The sequence below is a fragment of the Gracilinanus agilis genome, chromosome 1, assembly GCF_016433145.1.
Source record: "Gracilinanus agilis isolate LMUSP501 chromosome 1, AgileGrace, whole genome shotgun sequence".
NCBI lineage: Eukaryota > Metazoa > Chordata > Mammalia > Didelphimorphia > Didelphidae > Gracilinanus > Gracilinanus agilis.
The window spans coordinates 632238098-632265252 of NC_058130.1; the positions used below are offsets into that span (position 1 = coordinate 632238098).

Here is a 27155-nt window from a genome sequence, read left to right on the forward strand (position 1 = left end):
TAATAAGTAAATTTATAGAACACTAACCAGTAAGAATTATTCTCTTCTCACAAGACAAGCTAACAAGGGCTGTTGTTGTCTTAATGGAACTGTTCTTCAAGCGATGTCCTTCATCACAGATTAAAAGATCAAATTTTATATTTTTAATTTCATCAAGGCATCGAAGCAGCATCTCATAACTGATGATAAGAACTGAATACAGTGGGGAGATGATGAAGTCTTCTATTTTGTGAGCCTGAAAATAAATCATATGAATTCATGCAACAAAGCATAAATAGGAACTATATCAATAAAGCTGAAGAACAAATTTCAAGCCAGCCACCTGTTGGGTATTATAATACTCATGCCTCAAAGATAAAAATAATGTAAGAAAGTAATTTTCATTCTGAGCTGAAAAAATAGACCATCCTATTCTCTGATGAAGGACAAAATATTGCTGAAATATATATGACTTTAATATTTCAGGATGGTGATTGGTACCCATGAGAGTCAATGGGGTTAGAATGACTAATATCACTAACAGACTCTTCCACATGCAAATCAGGAAATTACCTTTCTTGATTTTCAGCTGTTTCTATCTATAGAGCTTAACAAAATCAATCAGATATGCAGACTTGGTTTAGCAAAAATGCATTCTACAAAATGGACCTTCTTAAATGCTCAGAAATTCTCTTATTCCTCTCTATTGCAAACCATTTTCTTCTAACATCCTAACCATTTTACTGGGAAGATCAAGGGCAATTGTCTGACCCCACCCCCCCACCCCCATCAACTACCCTTCTCTACAACTTTACAAATCTCTACTACTACACACATCTTCTCATTCTTTCTTCTAGAAAATGAATGTCTATTCCTTAAAAGCCCTAACAATTGCACTCTCTCCCTTTCTGATTCCTTTTTTTTTGTTTTTAAACCCTTACCTTCCGTTTTGGAGTCAATACTGTGTATTGGCCCCAAGCCATAAGAGTGGTAAGGGTAGGCAATGGGGGTCAACTTGCCCAGGTTCACACAGCTGAGAAGTGTCTGAGGCCGGATTTGAACCTAGGACCTCCCGTCTCTAGGCCTGGCTCTCAATCCACTGAGCTACCCAGCTGCCCCCTCCCTCTCTGATTCCTAAGAGATCTTGATCTCATACACACCTCTACCCTCTGTAGCATCTTCAAACTTTTTTCTCTGCAATGGTTCTTTCTTCCCCATTTTCATTTTGTTTTCCTTTCTCACTTCTAGAATCTACTTTCTTTCCTTTGCTTAACAAATTTCTCCACTGAATATTCTACACACAATATCTCCATTTCTTTACTATCTACTCTGTAGTTTCCAAAGTCTGGCTGCCAAAACTTCATTCTCAAAGGTAACAGGTAACAGTCTAATCACCAAATCCAATGGCCTAATCAGTCCTCATTATTTTAGACTTTTCTTCAGTTTTTCTTCAGTATTTGATACAGCTGACCAATTTCTATCTTGAATGACTTTCTCTCTTGGTTTCAGTGACACTGCACTTCCCTGTTTTCTGTCTCCTATTCTGTCTGCCTTTGATTATTCCCTTTCTTCCTCCTCTCTATAGGTATTCCCTATGGCTCAATTCTTTTCTCTCCATTTCTCTGTACTTTCTCTTTCTGAAAAACTTCTATTCTCATAATTCTGAGTATCCCTTTTAAGCCACTATTTAGAGAGACAGGTTTAGTAGAAAAAAAGCATTGTTATAGAAATTGGCATTTAGATAGCTTATATTTACATTAACTTTTTAAAAATTTTATTTTTAAAAAACTTTACCTTCTGTCAGTATTTTTTTCTTTTAATTCTTACCTTCTATCTTAGAATCAACACCGTGTATTGATTTCAAGGCAGAAGAGTGATAAGGGCTAAGCAATTGGGGGCCGGGGGTGGGGGGGGTGGGGGGGTGGAGTGGAGGTCGTTAAGTGATTTGCCCAGGATCACAGAGTGAGGAAGTGTCAGAGCATATTTGAACCCAGGACCTCCCCTCTCCCACTGGCATTCTATCCACTGTGCCACCCACCAGCCTCTTGTATTCAATTTAATAAGCACCTGCTATGTGCAAGGTACTACACTAGGCCATCGTGATACCAAGGTAAAAATGAAATATTCCACTTCTGCAGAAGCTTAGATTCTGTAGGGATATGTAACATATACACAGAATTGTTTCCAGATTTACAAAATATTTTCTTCACAATAACCCTGTGAGGAAATATCAATATAATTTCCCCACTTTAAAGATGAGAAAACTAAAGAACAGAGAAGTGATTAATCCACTATTGGAAACTGGAGCTAAGATTTTAACCCCAAAGTGAGGATTTTCTTTCAGAGACCTAATAAGGACAAGTCACTTAATTTTTTTTAATGTCAGTAACTTCATTGGTAAAATTAAGAGGCTGGTCCAGATGATCACAAAAGTCCCCTTCTAGCTCTAAAATTCTATCATATATGACTCTCAAATCCATATATTCAACCCCAAAGTCTCAACGGAACACAAGTTTTTTATCTACAGATGGCCACATTACATTACCATTTGGATGTCCTATCATTATCTCAAACTCAAAGTGACCAAGATTTATCATCCTTTTCCTCCAAAATTAGTTCTTCTTATTAAATTCCATGTCTTCCTAAATGGCACCACCATACTCCCTGTCACCTAGACTCAATTCATCTTTAAGTCTTTTATCTTGTCCACCCCTTCCACATGTATCCAATGATCTAACTTTTATTTCTCACGTCTTCAATTCCCACTCCTACCACTCTAGGCTAGGCCTTTATTCCTCACATCTATACTATTACAAATGTCAAACCAGTCTCCCTGACTTAAGTCTCCTTCTACTTCAAACTATTATTAGTTAGAAGACAGCTTGGCATAAAGGAAATGGCACTGGAATAGGAGTCAGGAAGCCCTGAGTTCAAATCTGACCTCAGACACTTTCTGACTGTGTAATCCTAGGCAAGTCACCTCATCTCTCTGTACCTCATTTGCAAAACGGAGCTGCACTTGATAACTTCTAAAGTCCCTTCCAGATATAAATTTACGATTCTATGATTTAAACTATTATCATTACCCAAATCCCATCATGACCTAGACACAACCCTGGCTTCTTAAAGTTCCTGCCAAGAGAAAGGAAACCCTAAGGAGTAATAGAATCATATATTTAATTAGAAAGGACATTAGTGATCATCCAGACCATTTCCCCCATTTTACAGATGGGGCAACCAAGGCCCAGAGAAGCTAAGTTGGTTGCTCAAAATCACACAGCTAATGTGCAACAGGGTCAGGATTTGACTTCATTTCACTAATTCCAAATCCAGCATTCTTCCCACTTTGCCACACTAAAGGTTTTCAGAACAGGACCACTGAAAATCATTTGTCTGGTGTGCTAGCTAAGTATAGACAGAGAGGGCTCATTAATGAAAATTGAGCCTTCAGGTGAGGAAAATTGGAAACCACAGAAACCCATGAACAAATACAAGACTTTAGTCTTGATTTGCAATACTACTTAATCATTTCATGTACTCTCTCCAATTAAGCTTTAAGTTTCCTTAGGGCAGGAACTAGGATTTGCCAATCAGTAAACATTAAAAAAATTTTTTTTAATTTTAAATTCAGCTCCTCTATCCCCTCCCCACACCATAGAAGCATCATCTGGCAAAATATAGATTTCTTTGTTGTTTCTACTTCTAGATTCATTCTCTGGAGATAAACATTTATAAGTTATTCCTCACATATTAATTCTGTACCTATATATAATGTTCTTGTGATTCAACTCATTTCACTCTTCATTGTCTCATGCAGTTCTTTCCAAGTTTTTAAAAAATTAATCTGCTCCTTGTTTTGACATAGTATTCCATCACAATCATATAACACAATTTGTTTAACCATTCCCCAATTGACGGACATCCACTCAATTTCCAGTTCATTGCCACCAGAGAAAGAGATTCTATAAATATTTTGGAACATATAGGTTCTTTGGAAGGCCAAGGATATCAAGAGAATCAATGAAAAAAATATAAAAGAAAGAAGCCTATATATAACAGATTTCAAACTATACTATAAAGCAATAATCATCAAAACAACCTGGTACTGGCTAAGAAATAGAGTAATGAATTAATGAAATAGTATAGATAATCAAGACATAGTAATTAATGTCCATAACAAATGAATGTTTGATTTGCTCAGAGATCTAAACTTTTGAGGAAAAAACTCACTATTTGACAAAAACCGCTGGGAAAACTAGAAAACAGTATAGCAGAAATTAGGCATAGACCAACATCTCACACCATAAACCAGAATAAAATCAAAATGGATACTTGATCTAAATATAAAGAGTGACATCATAAACAAATTAGAAGAACACAGAATAGTTTACCTTATGGATGAGGGAAGAATTTATGACCAAACAAGACATAGAGAACATTACAAAAAAATGAAATGGATAATTTTGTTTACATTAAATTAAAAATGGTTTGTGCAAACTAAACCAACACATCTGAGATTAAAGGGGAAAAAACAAATTTGGAAAAAAACTTTATAGCAAGTATCTCTGATAAAGGTTTCGTTTCTCAAATATGTAGAGAATTGAGTCAAATTTATAAGAATACAAAGCATTCCCAATTGAAAAATGGTCAAATGATATGAATAGGTAATTCTCAGAGGAAGACATTAAAACTATAGTCATGTGAAAAAATGCTCCAAATCATATTGACTAGAGAAATGCAAGTTAAAATAACTCTGAAATAACACCTTATATTTATCAGATTAGCCAACATGACCAAAAAGGAAAATGATAAATGTTGGAGGGGATGTGGGAAAATTGGGAAACTAATATACTGTTAGTGGGACTATGAACTGAAACAACCATTCTGGAGGGCAATATGGGAAACCATGCAGAAACACCACGATTGGATCTGTATCCAAAAGAAATCAGAGATCAGTAAAAAAGACTTTTTTCTTGACATTGGCCTTTAATGACTGGAGGAGAGAGTGAGGCTTCTGACTATTTCTCACTTAAATCCAGGTCAAACACAAGTCAAGACCACCTGGTGGAGAAGTCATTGGTCCTTTTCAGAATGGAGGATAAAGAGGAACAATGAATAAGGAAGGTAGGAGAGGAAGAGGGTTTTGGAAGAAAACTAATGAGTTCATTTTTGGACATGTTGAATTTAAGATGTCTACTAAACATCCGATACCAGATGTCTGAAATGCATTTGTAGATATGATACTGGAGGTCAGTAGAGGTAGGGCACAAAGATTTGAAAATTCTTAGCATAGAGATGACTTATACTTTTGTATATACTATTTAGCACCCAATATAATGCTAGGAAAAGCCTCAAAGAAACAACAATGGACTAGAGCGCTAGTCTCCATATTACTTTTGTTGTGCATCCCATCAGCAAAAATATTTGAGCACATACCTCAATATATGCATACTTATTTATGTATAAATGATATACATAAATATTGTGCTAGCAATTTTGTATATAATCCAAATAATGTAAAAATTAGACATTAAAGAAAGAACTAGGAACGAAATATTTGATCCTAGAGTCAACAGGAACCCATTGGAACTTTCTTCATAGGGCAGTAATGTGGTTTAGGAAAATCATTTTTTTTGTTTTGTTTTTTAACCCTTAACTTCTGTGTATTTGGCTCCTAGGTGGAAGAGTGGTAAGGGTGGGTAAGGGTGGGCTATGGGAGTCAAGTGACTTGCCCAGGGTCATACAGCTGGGAAGTGTCTGAGGTCAGTTTTGAACCTAGGACCTTCCGTCTGTAGGTCTGACTCTCAATCCACTGAGCTACCCAGCTGCCCCAGGAAAATCATTTTGATTACTGCTTGTTGTCTTAGAGTAGCATAGGAGGAACCTTTAAGAGATCACGTGTACAAACTATATCTTCAAGCTGTCAGTGAGGCCCCCATATTACTCCAAGCAGAGGAGGGAGGACCTTTGCATTGGGCTGCTGGGGAGAGGGGTGGGGCATGTGAAAACTGTCCTCAGGCACAGTGAAGAGGGGGAAAGGAACACCTCCCTCCTGTATACCAACACACAAGCCATGTCTTCACCTACATGGTCTTAGAGCTTCCTAATTGCTTCTAGGATCAAATACAAACCTCTGTTAGGCATTTAAGCCCTTCATTTGCTGTTTCCAACCTACCTTTCCAGCCTAATTATACAGTATTCCCCTTTAAACATTCTTTGGTGCAGCCAAATTTGCCTTGTTTTTTCTTTAAAAAAATAACACTTTCAGGGGGCAGCTGGGAAGCTCAGTGGATTGAGAGCCAGGCCTAGAGACAGGAGGTCCTAGGTTCAAATCCGGCCTCAGACACTTCCCAGCTGTGTGACCCTGGGCAAGTCACTTGACCCCCATTGCCTACCCTTACCACTCTTCCACCTATAAGTCAATACACAGAAGTTAAGGGTTTAAAATTTAAAAAAAAAAGTAACACTTTCATCTTCATGCCTATGCAAGAAGCTATTTTCCATACTTCTGATGTAATCATTCACCTCTGCCTTTAAAACTTCCTAATTTCATGTAGCTAAGGTAAACAGAAACCTTTCCTGATGGTAAAGGCTCTGGTGATTCCCCCCAGAAATTACCTTGTCTTTATTTTACATATACATACAAGTACACATGTTGTCTCCTCCAATAAAACAAAATCCTCCAGGGACAGGGCCTGTTCCATTTTTGACTTTGTAACCCTAGTGTTTCGCATCATGTTGTCACTGTAGGAGTTCAATAAGTGCTTATTGTTTGACTTGAGTTTTACTTTGAGAGTTAAAGTGACACTAATCATCATAGGCTAATAATAGATTTAAAGTTGGAAAGAAATGTATAATTCATCTACTCAAGGTTGAAGAAGTAGATCCAAAGAGGTTCCATAACTTGTCCAAATCTTACAACTCAGTTACTAAGACAAATAGTGGTCAATACTCTATAATTGACATTTAATAAAAATTTTACTCACTTGACTTCTCTAACATCAAAAGCCTAAATCAAATAGCTGTTTGTTTTAATGTTTCACTCACATTAATTCCTCCATCCCATCCTAAAATTTCTGGTAGTTATATAGTATTGAACATTTAAGAAAATGCTACTTTATTCAATCACTAGATGGCAGTAAGAGAGACATTACACTATTTACTGCCCTATTTCCACCAAGAAAACATTTCATCTCTGGTGGGGAAAATATTAAGTGCTATATATTATTAATTCATAATACAGGGATATTAATTATATTTTTCCTAGTGGCTGAGTTCCTGTTGAAAGCTTTTTAAGCAGAAAACATACAATGAATTTCTATTTTATTAACTATCAATGGTAAAGATGCAAACAGAAGATTAGAGATCATTAACATATATGTATTTTCTCATCTGTCTCATTTTTGATTTGGTTGTTTCAACTTCATAGTTTCTCAGAGAGTCTGTAAAGAAGTCAACAGCTTACTTTCCTAAATAAGTTCTGGATTTGTCACATCTGGCTCAGCTCTCTTTCTATAAGAAACCTTTACTGATCCTCCTAGTTGTTAGGGCTTTCTCTATCCTCAGATTATATTGCACTTTTTTTAATAGTTTATATATTGTTTCCCTCTGGTAGACTTTTGAGGACAAGGTCCATTTTCAATTTTAACTTTGCATCCCTAAGTGCTTTATATATAGTAGGTGCCTAATTAGCATTTGAATTATTGGCACAATGTGTCATTGGTACTGAAAAAGGAACAACAGTAATATATATATTCACTAAAGAAGAGCTTAAAAATTAAGCGTGGGCTCTGTGTTTAAGGACAGAATTAAGATTGAGGACAGGAATATGTTTTAAGAAAATAGTCAGACCAGAGAGGTCCTGAAAAGTCAAGAAATTATTTGAGGAAGTTCACCCTCAAAAGAGGAACTACACTAGTGTCAAGTGGAGAACAGAATCCTCAGAGCATGCCAAGCCACCTTCTTCCAAGGAGAACAACAAAATATAATTTTATGCAACTCTACTTCATTCAAATCCAATTCACGTGCAACTAAAGCCATCATCCCCCCTCTTATGTCACTGGTTCTCTGAAAATGAAGGATGAGCAATAACCCAAAAGCTTCACTTCCTAAATGCCAAATTCTTCCCAATCCTTTATATTCTGTCTTCCACATTCATCACCCTACTGAAACAGCTATTACAGGGCACCATTGTCAATGTATTCTATATGGAAAATCCAGGGGACCTTTTTTTTTATCCTTATCTTCCTTAGCCTCTGCCTTTGACACCTATTGACCACTCACAAGGACTAATGGGAGATAAAAATCTGGCACTGGACCATGAAAGGCTTGGTCTGAAGTCCTATCTCTGAAATATACTGGCTTTGTGATCCAGGAGAAATCATTTGTGCTGTTAGCACTCGAGGCATTTTTGGCCATTGCCAATTGTCCTGACTTTTGTCTTGCCGTTGGATTTTGAAAATTCTGAGGCTGATCACTGTGCAATTCTACTTCACTTAAATCTAACTCCAGACATCACCAATGATGTCATGGGTTAGCTTCCAAAAAAAAGCAACAACTCTAGGCAACTCTCTAAGGACTCTAAGTTGAAGAGAAGCTGCTGCATATATATGCACTTACTCTTAAACAAAGAGTTCCCTATACCTGTGATGGCAAACTTATGGTACATATGCCAAAGATGGCATGTAGAGGCCTCTCTGTGGGCACAGCAGACCCTTGGCTTGGCCTCTGGGAGGCTAGCCCCGCCCCCAAACACAGGGGGTGGGGCGTTCTAGCCTCTTTCTACAGTTCCTCTGGCTGAGCAGCAGCCCTCTGCCCCATCCCCCACCCCCAAGCTCCTAGTTGCAGAGCAGAGATAATAGGCAGGTCCTAGAGCCTTGGGAGCATAGGCCACTTCCCTCAGATTGGCTATAGATTCTATGCACCTATCACCAAGCAAAAGAGAGAAAGTCCTTTTGGTCTTCCTGGACACCCTTACTGGGTGAACAGAACAGGTAACAGTCCTGCTTTTATAAACAAAAATTGATTGGGTTCAGGCCCTCCAGATTTCACTGACTAATTAAAATAACCCCCCAGAGCAAATCTAGGGATGAGCCCCATTCACCAAGCCCTAAGGGAATATGCTAATCAGATCTTACCTAATCCTTCAAAGGAGGATGGAGAAATCACATACCCAACCCAAAGGGAGGGATCAGCTAACACCTCCATGGGAGGGTCCCCATGGAGCCATCCTATCCATCTCCACCTCTGTAAAACTAGAAGGGCAGAATTCATGGATTCATGTCTCTCACATTAAATCCTTTATTTCCCCCCCAGAAACAGGTGGCCATCTTCATCTTCTAGATTTGAGAAGAAAATCCCGGCCCCTAGCCTGTGGTCTCAGTGCCTCAAAGGCTTACCAAATATCTGAGACTTCCAGGAAATTCATATCCACTCCAATTCTAGCCATAGCCTTACACTTTTACTAAATATCCCCAGGCCCACTAGTCTAAGTACTCTGCTAAGACACTTTTCCTTTTAATATAACTCTTATGCTGTGTAGAAATTGCACTGAAAACCCGGTCATGTCCAGAAATGGAATGACAATGTACTCCTCTAATTCTATATACTGTTATCCTAATGGAACATTTGTGGCCACGCCCTTGCATGCAGTCAAGGGGCGGGCACACCATGGCATGGGGTCCCTAAAAAGTTCCAAAAGGTTGTCCTTCACTGCCCTATATTAATATAATTACTGGGCCAAGTCCTATTCCCATAATGGGTTTAAAGCTCTTATAATTGCAAGGAGTTAGTTCTGCCCTAATAAAGTAGTTTTTTGTTTAAATAAGTACCATTAGAAAAGACAAAGAACTGTGAGATGAAGCAAGATTAGAATGGTTGGAGATTCCTACTGAGCTATTTGTCATCAAGGCAGCTATTTATCAATCTGTATTGTAACAATAAACTTTTTTGTCATCTGTGGGCACAAACCCAGACATTGAAGCCCTTCATAACCTGCCTCCCATCTTTCCAGTTTTCTTATACTTAAAACTCGCTACATACACACCAATTTAGTGACACTGGCTGTTCCTCAAACAAGACATTCTATCTCCAGACCCCTGGTATTTTAATTGACCCCATGCTGGAAATATTCTCCTTCCTTAGCTCTACCTCTTGCCTTCCTTCCCTATATACAAATATTTGCATTTGTATATTTCTTCCCCTCAAGAATGTAATGTCCTTGCTAACTGGGATTGTTTCATTAATTATATTTATATCCCTAGTCCTGACCACAGTACCTGCACAGAGTAACACTTAATAAAATATTTGTTAATTGATGGTAGCCAAGAAGGCCTGGGTTTGAATCTTATCCTAAACAATTAATAGTTTTAAGGTCCAAGTCTCAATTACTTCATCTGTGAAGTGAGGATAATCATAGCACCTAATTCAAAAAGTTGTAAAGATTAAATAGATAGTTTATAAGTGTTTTGTAGATATTATTATCAATCAAACACATTTGTTAAGCAGTTACTATATTCCAGACACTATGTTAAGCACTGAGGATCTGAAACAAACAAACAAAAAAAATTAAACCTTGCACTAAAGGAGCATACATTCAAATGTGGGAGGCAACACATAAATATTTAAGTAGATGCATAATAATTTGAACAAGAAGCACTAACAACTAGCAAAAGGAAAGGTTTCTTGTGGAAGGCACACAAAAAACTGAGCCTAAAGTAAAGCTAGAGATTTTTAAATGTGAAAGTTTAAAGAAATTATACTCCAGGTATTGCAAACAATCTCTGCAAAAGCATGGAGAGATATTTCTAATTTGAAAATATCCAAAGTCTTCATTTTGGCCTTTCATACTTATTAGAAGAATTGTGCTGATAAGAAATTTTTCAACTTATGGGATATTATATTATATATATTATATATGGGATCCAAAGTCCCATAATCTAAAGGATTACTTTCTGTCCTGGTCTCTCAAAAACAGAGAATGAGTATACAAATGTCTTTGACATATGTTATAATGACACTCTCTACTAGATGTATGTAGATGAAATAGAGAGAGAGGATGAGATGACACCTTCCTCCTTTATAACAGTGCCCAGGCAGGATCCTTTAGGTCAATGGATGATATCCCTTCAGGATCCACCTGGGGTTGATTGATATTATATAATGGGCTCTTTAGCTTGGTAACAGTTGGTATCTGACTGTGTAACTCCCTTCCTAAAGAAGCTATGAATAACCACTTCAGGAAGGTACTTTAAACTTTGATTGTATTTAAACAAAGAAAGATAATGGGATTGGATAGAGGTATTGGGAGACCCTAATTATTTGGTAATGATGAATCCCTAAACTGTAGGCAAGTAATGAATCAGGATGGCTAGCCCTTCTCTCTGGTCCAGCCTGGCCACAGCCACACCAGAGTAGGCAAACTGCTGTTGATGTTTCAGCTTCTTCTTTACTAGATGATATGCCTAACCAGTTTGAGATATCCACCCCTTTCCACCCTCTTCTTCTTCTCCTGCCCACTTCCCGGATCCCTCCCGGGCCCTGGGAGCTAACTAAGATGATCGATTTCCTAATATCTAGGGGCAGTAGAATCAGAGATGATGGTCTGAGTACAGGTTGATGATGTTACAGGAACAAACAGGAAGATCTTGCAAGGTTCAGCCCAGCAAGTCTCAATCCTCAAAAGACCAGGATCCACTGATCTCAGGTCTCAGGGAAAGAAAGGAACCCCTGCTAGGGCTGTCAGGGTGTTTTATACCCCTCTGAGCCAACTGCCCTCTCCTGTGTCCGCACACCTCTCTGGGAACATTCTGACATCCAACGGATCCACCTGTCTATCACAGTGTTGACTCCTGGCTCCCAGAGATTCAATATAACACATATGAAGATGATACTTTGCCAATTTTCTTAGATGTCAGAGCATTTACATGAAGTTATTTATCTATTAGTAAAGATACATTTGTATTCATCTTCACTTATTCTCTTGAATGGTCTCCTAGCTACATGCATATGCAAGGCAAGTGTTCAGAGACAAAATTAAAGTTGGCCTTAAAAGGAATTAAACTCAGGAAGGTGGGCTCTTTGCACTATATTCTAATAAGCTAGTCTAATCACTAATAAATAGATACTACCAGATCATGTTTTTAAAAGGTATTCTATTTCAGGTGAGAGAATTGTGGGAATTGAGTGAACCTCACTGACTCTAACTTGTGATTCAATTCTGCAGTTAGTCCAGTTCCTTTTCTTTTTAATTATCATTCTGGTTCAATTTCTGTCTTGTGAAAAAACTTTATTGTGTTGTTTGAATCTAGTTTTGCATGGCTGGGAAACCAGACCACCTTTTCTCATTGCTTAGAGACCTTTAACTAAAGACCTAGGGTTATGCTAACCAGAAATCCAGTTAAATCTGCAGATTGATGCAAGGGATTTTCTTACAATTACACAGTTCAAACAATGCATATGTTCCATCTTAAAACTGGCTTCATATCGATTAATTAGTTACTATTCGCTTGTTCCTTTGATCGAGTACTGATTTGGGGAGTGGGAAAGTGGGACATCTCTTTATATGATTTCGGGGAATTGAACCTATTCCCTTTTTCCCTCTCAACTTGGAAAGACTCTAAGAACCTTTCCTCCAATTAGAAATCAGATGACCTAATCTTATATCCTGGTTTATATCCTATTAAATGTTTTAATGCATAAAAATCTGCCTGCTTGCACCATCCCCACACAATATTCATGGTCCAATGCCAAGTTTAGCAGGTCTGGTCCCAATTTGTTATGCAACTGGCATGCATGGCTTAATAAATTCATATGCTTGGAGGCTCGAATCTTTGTTTCCTCAATCATGTGAGATTTCTCTGAACACACAGAGGCTAGCTGAAGAGTTGTATTGATTCATTAAATCAGTATTTCACTGGCAGTTCTACCAAAAGCAAAATAAGAAAATGTCTTCATTATTTTAGATTTTTAAAAAAGTTTTTAAGGTTCTAAACTTTTCATTTTTGAAACCTATCTGAAAATATCCTTCTCTTAAAAGATACATGGACACAAGTGGTATAGGGAAAGATGTTCAGAAGACCAAATCTTCTCTATGCCACTTATTCCCTGGCAATCTTGGGCAAATCACTTAACCTATCTGAGTCAGTTTTCTCATCTGAACAATGAGAAAGGTACACTAGATGGCATCTCTAAGGTCCTGGCCAATTCTAACTCTATGATCCTCTGATGAGCACCTAAAAAGATACAAATAATAATTTTATTAATGCACTTAATTTTCAAGATCAATACCATCATTGTTACTTTTCATTTTGTATTAAAACAGTCCTGACAGAAATTAACTAAGGCTAAAGGAAATTAAGTAGGGCACATGGAAGAACTCTAACGCACAAATACATTAATATAGATACCCATTAGCCAGTAATTACTTCAAGGACTAAATACGAACTCCATCTATCATCTCTGTTCCTTTTGCGGTGGTTGTCCCTCATGCCTAGACCACTCTCCTTACTCACCTCTGACATGTCAAATCCCTGGCTTCCTTTAAAAATCAACTTAAGTGCTTTCTCCTCTATTTCATATTTCCCTTGATCCATATATGTTGTCATTGTTAGAAAGTAAGCTTCTTGAGGACAAGGACTATTTTTGCTTTTTTCTCTGTAACCTCAATGCTTAGCAAAATGCATGGCATACAAAGCTGAATAATGTAATGACTATTGGTGGATAGATTATTCACTTATCAAAAGAAATACAACACAGAATTTCTATTAAATGAAAATTTCAGCAGATAAAAAAACACACAATGTTACTTAAATGTTTCATAAAATCATTGATCTGGAGTTGAAGGGGATCTTAGCATCATTAAAGACAACCCCCTCATTATGCAGATTAAGAAACTAAGGTCCAAAGAACTTAAGTAACTAAGCCAAAGTCACACTGATAGTATACAGAAATCAGGAGTGAAACTCAGGGCCTAGGGATAGTGCAGAATGAAGAAGAGGTCAATGAAAATTCTTAATAAAAAAGTACCATTTTTTCAAATCTAATGATTTTTTCAAATATTTCCAAGGCTAGATTAAAGTGTATCTTACCTGATCAACAGTGAATACTTTAATTCTTTCACTTCCTAACCATTTCTGAAATTCTTTCCTCCAATTAGTCACCAAGCTTCCAGGAGTAACAATAAGTGTCTTTTTTATTATTGGCTTGCCTCCATAAAGTCCCTGACGCAGGAGTGTCCAGATGAGGGAAATACACTGTAATGTTTTCCCCAAACCCATTTCATCAGCAAGAATAGCACCAAATCTGCCATTCATTCTGTAAGATAAAAAAACTACATTTTCTTTATTCTTGGTAAGAAAAATTAGATTGTACTAAATAAAACTATAAATACTTTATACAATTAAAAAATAAACATAAGTGACTTCTTTCCTCCATCCTGCAAAAAACATTTACTCAACTCAAGAAACATTTGAAGGATTCTTGGTAGATGTGGGGCAGGATTACAGCTGTGTATACAGAGTGTATACTCTTACCATGTTGAGAAAAATTGTTTGGAATGGGGGATGGAATAATAATGAGGGCCTAAATGAGGAAAGTAGATAATGGGAATAAAGGTGAGAAGAAAAGGGAGGATATTTCAGAAGTAAATTTGAAAATGGATATGAAAGATTTGGTAAAGGAGAAAGATATCACTTAAGTTTTAAACATGGGAACATAGATAAGTGTCCTTACTACTGATATAAGGAGGTGCATGTTTGAGAGAAAGTTCAGTTTTGAGCATGTTGAATTTGGGGTGCTAAGGGAATATCTGGGTGGACAAGTCTGTGTACAGTTAGAAAAGCAGGTGAGGAATTGGAGAGAGACCAGGACTGAGGACTATAGATTTGATACTCAGATGCTCATAGATGAGAGTTGAAAGTATAGAAATACACAAACTTGCCAAGGAGAAAACATAGAAAAAGGAAAAAAGAGAGTAAAGGACAAAATATAAAGGAATACTCTCCCTGAGTAAAAAGACAAGGATCAATTGAATGGGGCAAAGAAAGAATGAATATCTCAAAATGTTATCCTTCAAAAAGGAAGATAATGCTAAAAGTACTAATCAATTGGCAGCAAACGGGGTCTAACATTTTTCTTTGACTATAAAAGGGTTTTTTCCTCTCCCCTTTCAATTTTTACCTAGCCAAATTACATAGTTTTCTTGAATATCAGATCACGTTCATTACATATCAATAGTAAAAGCAATACTATAATCTGAAATCAGATATCTGAATTTAAATACTGTTAACATTTTATGTGTTTTAGTTTAAATGATCAGTTAATTCTAATTTTGCTGCAGAGTTTTTAAGGACTTTGTCTATTTTATTAGTATAGTTAAGGATCAGACATCAAAAGAATATTAAATACTAAAACAACTATTAATCTTGGATTAAAGTGATTCATCGAATTAAGATTCCCCATAGATAACTGGAACCCAATACAAGAGCTTGCTCTTTATTTCCTGCCTAATGATTCATAGAACCTTGCACTTTCCAAAGTTCATTCACATATATGATATCAAGAACTTCAAGGGACAATTCAAATTACTAAAGATTTAAGGAAATGACCAAAAGATTACTTTGTGTTAGCTATAACATTCTAATTTTTAAGAACATATTGTTAAGTTACTATTTTAACAGTTTAGCAATTTTGGATGATTAAAAGATTAATTTGAATACTGTGTGGATATGTTCAAGGTCAGGATGATTTTGAAACATCATAATTATGAATCATAAAAACAATAAGTTTTTTCAGTACATTTATAGGCAAAGAAATAGGTCACAATAATTTTAAAGTCAATACTATGCAACTTGGAATATTGATGTAAACAAATGGATTACCTATTGTGTAGCATGGAAATATATGTCAAATAAAATAAAACTTAGTTGAGTCTTTTGATGGGTTTGAACCTAAATGTATCAACTTATAGTTTACACCATTTATATGGATATATTGTTTGTGTGTGTGTGTGTGAAATTATAACTTCTTCCATGGTCTCTTCAAATAGTAACAGAAGTGATCATCTTATTTGTCAATCTATTTACTGATGCTCTATAAGCCATTTGGGAAGCTCATTGATTTCAGGATTTCAGGCTACTCCCTCCCTTTTCAAAGCCAAACTTAAAAGTCAATTTTTATTATCCTGGAAAACAGATGGTTGTCCTATTGTGTAATTGAAATTTTAAGGTTTCTGATCTAAACTTCCTGTGGAAATTTAGGGGTCTTTCAAACTACATTTCCCATGATTTCCGGCTTACATAATGATGTAGGCAGTTACATAATGACGTGGATCAGAGGTTAAAAATGAGCGGCTGGGCTTGCACTGTCTCTTTTTCCGGCTGAAGCAGCATGGTGGCAAAGGTAATGGCAGGTCTTTGCATGGCACGTGGCTTCATTTTTCTAATGACTACCAATAAATCTTTTAATACCCTAATATTTTTAAACTATCCTTTTATATACATTTAATTTCTTACACTATCCACAAAATTCCATAATTTTTAATTTGATAGCTGAAGTAGTAGAAGAAGTGAGAAGGAAGTATAGATCCACCATGGCCTACCAGACTATGGTGATAGTTATGAGGAAGCATATGCCGTCATTGTTGTGAACACTGGAAAACTGCCATCATTACAATAGTCTAATGGTTCTCAAATGTGACTTCGGAATCACTGGATAGGGGTAGGAGAGGTTACCCCAGATCTTTTCAGGATATCTTTGAAGTCAAAACTATTTTCATAATAATACCAAGATGTTTTCATTTTTAATCTGGTAAATATTGATAGATAAAACCCATGTAAACAACTGCTTTGGGGGATTGAGGAAATTAGTTTAAAAATAAAGAGTAAAAAGGGATCCTAATACCAAAAAGTTGAGAAATACTCCTATAAGCTATGGAGCATGAACAAGGGTCATCAAGAAATACTAAGTAATTTTCTCTCCAATAAAATAAGAACTAGTTCATTTTTTCCCCCACTAAAATACAAAGTTTTCCTCTGCACACCTAAAATGCCTCATAACATTACAAGTAAAACTCATAAAAAGCCAGATGAAACAAGGAGAGCTCATTTCCTACCTCATTCCCATCACACACTCATAAAGAAACACAATTCCTTCTTTTTGGTGTGGTCGAAGATGATGAACAAGGTAGGGATCTACAACTACATCCACAAGTGGTAAACACTTCTTATTGAATATCCACTGATGACTCTTATCTGGTCGTGGCATAACAAACGAATCTTAAAAGGAATTGTTAAAGCATCACTATAAATTTACAGTATTTTCATTTTAACATAAGTGATTATATTTGCCATCAAATGAACCATCATGAATTTACCATTACAGTAATAATATTATTAAACTTTAATAATATTTAAAATTTATTAAACTTTAATAATTATAAGGAACTTCATAAATATTATTACATTTTGTCCTCATGACAAACCTGTGAGGTAGATACTATTATTCCCATTTTATAGATCAAGAAAATAAGCAAAGTTAAATAACTGACTTGCCCAGAATTTCATCATGAATAACTATCAAAAGTCATATTTGGTTTTTGGTTTTGTTTTGTTGTTGTTTTTCAGTAGTTTTCAGTAGTGTCCAACTCTTCATGACCCTATTTGGGGTTTTCTTAGCAAAGATATTGGAGTGGTTCACCATTTACTTCTCCAGCTCATTTTACAAATGAGGAAACTGAGGCAAACAGCTAGTCAGTGTATGAGGCCAAATTTGAACTCATGAAGGTGAGTCTTCCTGATTCTAAGCCCAGTGCTCTATCTACTGCACAACCTAGCTACCTTACTACCAAAAAAACTTCCTGCCACCACCTATTACCAATAGAATTACTCTGAACATTATCAATGGTGCTATTAGAGAAAAAAGGTTTTTTTTAAATCCTTATGTTTATTTATCCTCTATGCAAGTCCTGCTCAAATTGCTAATTTCAGTAATGCAGTGACCCTTTATACTGAAAGGCTTCACCTAGGGAAAGTCTCAACTAAAAGGAAAGACTTTTTATGCAAACATCTGGCAATAAACAGTTGTTCAATGGCCAAATGTAGTTTGGAGAGGCTTATCACCATAAGGTTGGTGGCAGCAAAAGGTAACAACAAGTGATAAAAATATAATTTTCAGTAATATACTAAAAAGAAAAATTAAAGTGAGCTCCAGAATGAAATTTATCCAAGTTTAAATTCAGAGAGGGCTTGAAATAAAAATTAGAGGGTTCAGCTACACTACAGATGATAAAGATCATTCAATCCCACACATCTTTAGTGTCTATTGTGCACAAGACATATGCTAAGCACTGAGGAAATAAAATCAAACAACCAAACAGTAAACAGCACTCTCATAAATGTATCTATCAGATGCCTAATAAACCAAGAACTAACTGTATATATGTATTGTATGCATTATATGTGTCAAGTAAAGGCTGAGAATTAAAAGACAAAGAAGAAAGGGAACAATAAAATGGGAAATGAATCAAAATTTAATGTGATAGAAACTTCAGGGAGGACTACTTTCTGGGTCATACCAGGGGTATTTTTATAAACCTAGGACTATGTTGTCTAACATTAAATTGTACCTTACACTGGATAAGTCATTAGCAGTGCACCACATATACTGGGGGTGTATTATATCACATATTAACGAAAAACAAAATAGCAGAACTCCAGTGATAGTCCATTATTACTATAATAAATAGACTACTATGTAGATTAGAGGATAGAGAGCTGGGTCTGGGGTCAGGAAGACTGGAGTTTAAATTCCAACTCAGATACTTAGCAATTATATGACCTGGGGCAAGTCACTTTCACCTGTCTGCCTCAGCTTCCTCAAATGGAAAATGAGGATAATAATAATAATATTATTAATAACAACAACAGCATCTATATCATAAAGTTGTATGGATTAAATGAGATACCTGTAAAGCTCTTAGCAAAGTATCTGGGGTACAACAGGTACTGTTTGTTCTCTTCCCTGAACAACTATTTTACTAAAAACACATACATGTATGTGTATTTATGTACATATATGTATATACATATATGTATTTGTTTGTTTCATGGCAGAAGTCTGAGTAGAATCATAAAATAACAGATCTTGAGCTGAAGAGACTTAAAGCCCACAGAGGTTGTGATGTCCTCAAGGTTGCACAGGTTGTATCAGAGGTGCATTTGAACCCAGATCCCTTCTGCAGTCAGGGCTCTTTTCACTGTACCAAACTGCCTCTTGACTCATTCATTTTCTTCCTTATTAAATATAATGCTATACTTCCTATATTCCCTACTAAATATAAATATACTAAAAAACTAAATATAATACAAATATACTAATATATATGCTTTTCAGGTCTATGTGCAGTGGAGCTCATGTAAGATTCCTGGATTCTCTACAGGTCTCTACTGACTTAAATATATTCAAACATATATATGTAAGTATATACATGCATACACATATGTGTATATATGACATATACACACATTCCAACAGATATTTAAATCCCTTTATTTGATTATGATAATTTCCAAAGAGTATTATAAAACCCCAAGATTTACCTAAGTAATGCTATAGGGAACTTTCTTTTTTAATTGAGAAAGTAACTTTATAAAGAATCAAATGGAAATTAAATTTTGACAATTCCTATGGTTCCAAATATCTCTTTAATCTTTAATGTTTTAGCATTACTATAATCAATGTTTACAAAACTGTATTAAATTTTGCCCTTTTTTTATTTGATATTACTTACACATTTCCATGCCAGACACCTAATACCATTCAAAGCCAAATAACTTTGTATCATGAATAAGCATTACCTTGTTGTTGGGCATTTGGATCCTTTTCTAATTTTCTAATTATAATAACATGCTATAAACATCTTTGTATACATCGCTTTTTTAAATTTGGTATTATTTCTCTTTGAACGTTTTAAAATCTCAAATGCACACAGATAGTTTACAAATGAAAGCAGAAGATTTAAATATAAAACAAATTATTTTTTAAATCCCTTACTTTGTGCATAGGGATCATGACGAGGTTTGAAATTTGGGGAATCATCAATGTTCTTTTCCTCTGTGTTGGATTTGCGGATATTTTTGACTGGATTAGAGAAAGGTTTCTGGGTTATTTTGGAAGTTGTGAGGCATGAACTCGCCACACTAGACTGAAAACATTGTCCACTGTTATAATCATCTGAAGAAATTTTGTACATGACTAATACTTCTTTTCCACCAACCACTGATGTTTCACCCTCTTTTAAGTTGTCCAAATCTTTCAATGTATATGCAGTGCCTAAAAGAAAAAAAGAAAAAGGGATTCAGTGGCACTGAGTAGTGGAATAATTTAATTAATGACCTCTCAGCAATCAATAATTGGTCATGAAATCAACTACTCTGAATTTAAATAATCTTTCATGACTAACAAGAAAAGTATACATGATCTGTCCTTTTGATAAAAATAATTTAAACTCTAAAGCAGTGATGGGCAAAAAACTGCCTGAGGGCCAGATGAGGACCCCCTGAAATGTTCTATCCAACTGCAGGACATTATTCCTAATCTGACGAATACAATGAGTAGGATACAATACAATGAAACTTCGAAAGTGTTGCCTTAGAAACAGACTAACAGATGAGCATTTCCTTTCTTGTGGCCCCCTCTTTAAAAACTTTGCCCATCACTGCCCTAAAGTAAATTAATTATATAGAAAAAAATTAAGTAAACTATTTAGAAAAAAAAAGCCATTAACTAGAACTAGCTCAAACCACTGATAGTAGAATTGTTATTTCCTAAGAACTAAGCATGGAAGATAAATGTAGCAATGAAAATATATAGCAGAGGGGGCAGCTAGGTGGCTCAGTGGATTGAGAGCCAGATCTAGAGACAGGAGATCCTGGGTTCAAATCTGCTCTCAGACACTTCCTAGCTGTGAAACCCTGGGCAAGTCACAACCCCCATTGCCTAGCCCTTACTACTCTTCTGCTTTGGAACCAATACTATGTATTGGTTCTAAAACAGAAGGTAGGGGCTCAGTGGATTGAGAGTCAGGCCTTGAGACAGGAGGTCCTAGGTTCAAAGCCAGCCTCAGACACTTCCTGGCTGTGTGACACTGGGCAAGTCACTTGACCCCCATTGCCCACCCTTACCACTCTTCCACCTATGAACCAATACACAGAAGTAAAGGGTGTAAAAAAAAAAAAAAACAGAAGGTAAGGGCTTAAAAAACAAACAAATAAATAAATATGTGTGTGTGACACACACACACACACACACACACACACACACACACACACACCAGGAAAAATCTGTAATAGTCACTGATTTCCATTGGAGCAATCACTGAGCCCCTATCACCAGAGCAACCTGCCCATTCACCAACAAAGAACCTCTAGCTAGAGGGTAGAGAATGACAGTGACACTGAAAAGGGTCAGTGACAGTAACTGTTACCTATCAAAGGTTTTGTATTGGCCTAAATGACATAGTAGAAGATATGTGTCAAACACTGTATATATAGTACAAGACTACAGGAAAAACTCCCTGCTCCCAAGGAGCTTACATTCTAACAAAAGATGCGTACATAAAAGTATATACAAAACACAAAATGTAACTTTGGGGGTATAAGAGATATTAGCAACTAAACTGAACAGGAAAGACGTCATGGAAAAGGAGGCACTAAAACTGAACCTTGAAGGGATTTGCAGAAACAGAGAAAAAATGCATTCCAGGCATGAGTAACAGCAGTAGAAAGGCACAGAGGTGGGATATGGACACCTTCCTACTCTTCATAGACTTCTACTTAATTACTTCAAATATGTAAGATAATTTTCATCCTTTCTGTCCCTCTCTTTTCCACTCCTTTTTCATTCTTCATTTAAGATCATCAAAACATAACAGAACCACTTCTGGTCTTTCTGTCTAATTATACTTCCTATGATCCTTGAGGAGAATATGATTCTGACAATACATCTGTATTATCTCCCTATAGTGGCATGTAAACAGGTTATCATTATTTCTTCCTTTAGAAATTCTTGCTCATGTTCGCCTTTTTTATATTTCTAAGTCTTAGGTCTATATTTTTAAAATTCTATATAGCTTTGGTCTTCTCATCAGTAATGCTTAGACATCCTATATTTCATTAAAAATTCATTTTTTCTCCTATACAAGTTTTTTTTTTTGGTTGTAGGTCTGTATCTTTTGCCTTCTGCAATATTGTATGTTAACCTTTCTACTTCTTCATATCAGTGGTTCCTAATTTTTTTTTTTTTAACCCTTGTACTTCGGTGCATTGTCTCATAGGTGGAAGAGTGGTAAGGGTGGGCAATGGGGGTCAAGTGACTTGCCCAGGGTCACACAGCTGGGAAGTGGCTGAGGCCGGGTTTGAACCCAGGACCTCCTGTCTCTAGGCCTGACTCTCACTCCACTGAGCTACCCAGCTGCCCTCCCTAATCTTTTTTTATTCAAAGACTCCTTGTTATTTCAATTCTAACTTTCTAGCTATTTGTATTATTTTTTCTTTGATCTATAAACTCTGCATTTTGGTTATAATGCTTCTGGAAGTTTTTAATTTGGAATTTCTTTCTGGAATCATCTAAATGAGTTCTTGCTCTTTTCATGTTGCCTCTATATCTATATCTATATCTACAGCAGTGGTCTTTCATGATTTCCTGAAATATGACATCTTAAAATAACAGAAAGGTTAAGAACCTATTATTGGGCTCTGAATAAGAGAAAGAGAAGGTGGTCAGAGGAGAAGTAATAAGAGGAAAGGTTAGAGGGAATGCATAATTAAAAATCATAATTGTAAATGTGATAAATTCATCCAGAAAATGGATTAGAAGACAGAATCCAATACTATACTGCTTAAAATGTATTGTTGCTTACAAGGCAGTTAGTGGGCACAGAGAAATTGCCAGGTCTGGAGTCAGAAAGACAAGTTCGAATCTGACATCAAACATTTAATCACTATGAAGCTCTAGGCAAGTCATTTAATCTGTTGGCCTCAGTTTCCTCAATTTGTAAAATGAAGATGATAACAACATCTAATTCCCAAGGTTATTATGTGGAAGAAATAAGATAATAATCATAAAGTACTCGATGCTTGGCACAAGCTAAGTACAATACATGTTATTATTTTTTGCTATAAAAATATATTGAGGAAGGACTGGTTGGATAGAGACCCAGACCTGGAGACAGACAGAAGGTCCTAGCTTCAAATATGGCCTCAGACAATCCTAGCTGTGTGACCCTGTCATTTAAGCCCAATTGCCTAGCCCTTATCGAGCTTCTGTCTTGGAACTGATACTTAGAATTGATTATAAAACAGAAGGTAAAAATTAAAGAAAAAAGAAATACACTGAAATGGTTGAGAAAACTGAGAAATTATCTGGAAGAAATATCTCACAACATATATCCACATAACATAACTTTCAAATGGTCACATGACATAAACATAAACATTGGCATCATAAAAAAATTAAAGGAATGACAGCGAAATTATGTTAGAACTATGCATAGGGAAAGAGAGTATGTCCAAACATGTTATAGAGGATGGTAGAAAATAAAATGGACAACTTTTATTATATAAAAATAAAAATATTTTATACAAGCAAAAGTAATGAAGAAAATTTAGGAGAAATAAGTAGTGTAAGAAGGAAATTTAATTAAGCAGCCCCATATCTGTATTAGCGTAAAAATCCCTTTAGTTTGACACCTTGTATTAATAGAGTCCCAGCTAAAAGTCTGTGTATGTAACCAGATTAAAAATGTAGTCCCTGGATAATACCTGAGTTATAATCTTAAATATGTTACCATATTAATCATAAGTGAGTTACTATTTTAATCCTAGGTGTGTGAATCTATTTTATAACATACTTTATATCAAACCAATTCCCATAAGAAGTTAGAGACCAGAGGGTCATCCAGAGGTCAGAGAGACCAGAAATGCCTGAAATGTTCTCAGAGATCAGAGAGGCCTGACATGCTCTTGTGAGGATGTTAAGGATTCCTCAGAAATGGGAGTTGGGATGCATTATGTCAAGAATAACCTATAAGGGGGCAGCTGGGTGGCTCAGTGAAGTGAGAGTCAGGCCTAGAGACAGGAGGTCCTAGGTTCAAACCCGGCCTCAGCCACTTCCCAGTTGTGTGACCCTGGGCAAGTCACTTGACCCCCATTGCCCACCCTTACCAATCTTCCATCTATAAGACAATACACCGAAGTACAAGGGTTTAAAAAAAAAAAAAAGAATAACCTATAAGGAAGCCCAGATCAAAAGTGTTCTGATCTGTCCGTGACCTATAAATTCCTATTACTTACATCAAGAGTAACTCTTATAAGTCTCCTCCTCTCCCCCTCTAACTCTAAAGGTTCCTCTTTTTGCCTTTAAAAAAATTGTCAATGTCAATTTCCTCAACTGGGGAATCCGTAGACTTCTGACTGTTTGCATTGCCCACCAAATAAAGTCAGACTTTCCTCAGAGTCTACTTTGCCCAGGCTTTTTTCTTTCAATAGGAAAGCATCTTTGCAGCAAGTTTCTCTAATAAAAATATAAGTTTCTAAGATATAAAGGGAACTGATTCAAATGTTTAAGAATAAAAGCCATTCCCCAGTTGATAAATGGTCAAGGATAATGGACAAACACTTTTTTTTGAGGAAGAAATTCAAGCTTTTGGTAGTAATATAAAAATGTTCTAAATCATTAATAAATAGGGAAATTAAAATAACTGAAATTTCACCTCATATTCATCAAATTGACAAAAATGATAAGTGGGAGGAGAGGTAGGGGTTACAAATGCTAGAGAGTTATGGAAAACCACACACCTTTCATGTACTTTCAATTCAACTGTGAATTGGTCCAGACATTTTAGAAAGTAATTTGTAACTGTACCCCAAAAGCTATTAAATTGCACATACCCTTTGACCTGTCAAACCACTAATTAGATCTATACCCAAAGGGATCAAATAAAGAGAAACACCCATACGTGCAAGAATATTTATAATAGTTCTTTTTGTGACTGTGTCAAAAGTATTAGAAATTGAGAGAGCTTAGGAATTGGGAAATGGCTATAAATGAATTTATATATGAATATAATGGAATACTATTATGTTGTAAAAAATCATGAAGCAGGTAGTTTCAGAATCTCGGAAGATTTCTATGAGCTGTTACAGGATAAAGTGAGCAGAACCATAAGAACAATTTATACCAGAATAACAACATTAAGATAAACAATTTGAAAATGAGACTTAGGAACTCTCATCAGTGCAATGACTAGCCACAACTACAAGACTTAAAATTAAAAAACACAATACACACCTCCTGTTAGAGAGACAGACTCAGAATTTTGTTTTGCTTTGTGTCATTTAAAATCACTTGGGATACTTGGAACTACATTTCCCGTGATCCCTAACGGGTTTCCGGTTTTGGATGACGTATTCAAGGTGAGGGACGGTTTTTAAAAATAGAGGGAAGTGGCTTTGAACGTCCTTTTTTTTAGCCACCTGAGTGCGCGGAGAGAGGAAAGATAAATGGCGGATGTTGGAATAGGTTTCTTACAGGCGCGTGGTCAGTTTATCTCTATCAGCATGGCTTTTATTAAAATACTATTCTCCCTTTTGATCTCAACCCTCATCATTTTTAATCATAACAGCTTGAATACACATATCTGTATGAGAATTTTATTTTTCTTTCCCAATAGAATTAGGAGAAAGGTAGCTTATTTGTTTGAAAAATAAGATGTTTTTAATTTTTTTAAAAAAGGATGTGAGTTCTTTGAGAGCAGGTACTATTTTATTCTTCTATTTGTATTTTCAGCATTTAGTATAGTGTCTGGAATGTAGTAAATACTTAATAAAAGTTTTTCCGCTGCATCTCAGAAATGAAAGGTAGCTTATGTGGCTAGGCAAGAAATATTGGATTCAGGGGGCGAGCAACTCAATTTGGCAAGAACAAAGAATTCAAGAAGGAAGAAATATAAAATAATGTTTGACTGTAAAAAGTCTTAAATGAGTACTAAGAATTATTAAAAGGGATAAAATTAAGTGAAATTCTATATGTGAAAATATTTTATTATTTCTCAAATACTAGTTTTTTCATCTAAACCATAAAAATTTTTTGCTAGCTTTGGAAGATCAAATACTACTATAATTTTTTATTTCTATCTTGAAGTTAAAGAAAGAGTACTGAATTTTTCATCACAAGACCTGAGTTTTAAATCCAGCTTTATTTCTTACTACTTATATAATCCTGGATCTAATTCATAAGTTTGTTTTTTTCAAATCCTTACTTTCTGTCATAGATTCAATACTAAATATCAGATCCAAAGAAAAAGGCTAGTGAGGGTCAGGCAATTGGGACTAAGTGACTTGCCCTAGATCACACAGCTAGGAAGTATTGGAGGCCATATTTGAAACCAGGCTCTCCCATCTCTAAACATGGCTCTCTATCCACTGAGACACCTAGTTGCCCCTGGTCTAAGTCATTTGTAAAATGAATAGATTATTTTAAGTGATCATTAATGTCTTTCCAACTCTAAAGCAAATGAACACCTATGAATTCCATTTTGTTTTGGGTATATCATAATATCCTAAAAAGCTGAAATTCAAAAGGAAAAGTAAATTACCACTTGCCAGGGATTTTAGAATTTTTTAGCTTTGTACTCATACAGTGTCTTGCCCACAGTATTTAATAAGTGCTTGCTGAATTGAATGATATTACTTTATGTCAGTAAATTATAACATAAATAAAATCATGCTAAACTAGTGTAAGACAATTAATAGTAGCAACTCAAGAACACAAAAAATACAAACACTAAATTCTGTCTACTAGTCTCCCCACAAACTTACCTTTCTTGATTCATAATTATTAGGTCAAAGCCTAACAGTTTGTTTATTGAGTCAGTGAAAGTCTTCAGTTCTATTACTACAAACTTTCTGCCACAATATGAAGTTGTGAATGTGACTGTAGAGTGCAAAGATACCAGATATTAGGAAACAACAGAAAGATCTCTACACTATATTCAGAAGTATTTGATATCACCAATAGATACTGGTAGAAATTTATCCTACCTATTTTAACATCAATAATTATACCTGGGTTATGAACAATCATATTCAACTTTAAGGAGATATGTTCAAAAGTATAGCAAA

General features: G+C 35.7%; 1 protein-coding gene across 1 annotated transcript in view; it reads right to left on the minus strand.

The window, feature by feature from the left end:
- The window catches only part of RAD54B (RAD54 homolog B), a 124860-nt gene that overhangs the window by 22084 nt on the left and 75621 nt on the right, over positions 1 to 27155 (minus strand). Inside the window, exons 4-7 of the mRNA XM_044658197.1 lie at positions 20029 to 20307; positions 17090 to 17252; positions 14067 to 14292; positions 28 to 235 (exon numbers count right to left, since the gene is read on the minus strand). Coding sequence (XP_044514132.1) covers positions 28 to 235; positions 14067 to 14292; positions 17090 to 17252; positions 20029 to 20307 — 876 coding nt within the window. The remainder of the gene's footprint in view (positions 1 to 27; positions 236 to 14066; positions 14293 to 17089; positions 17253 to 20028; positions 20308 to 27155) is intronic.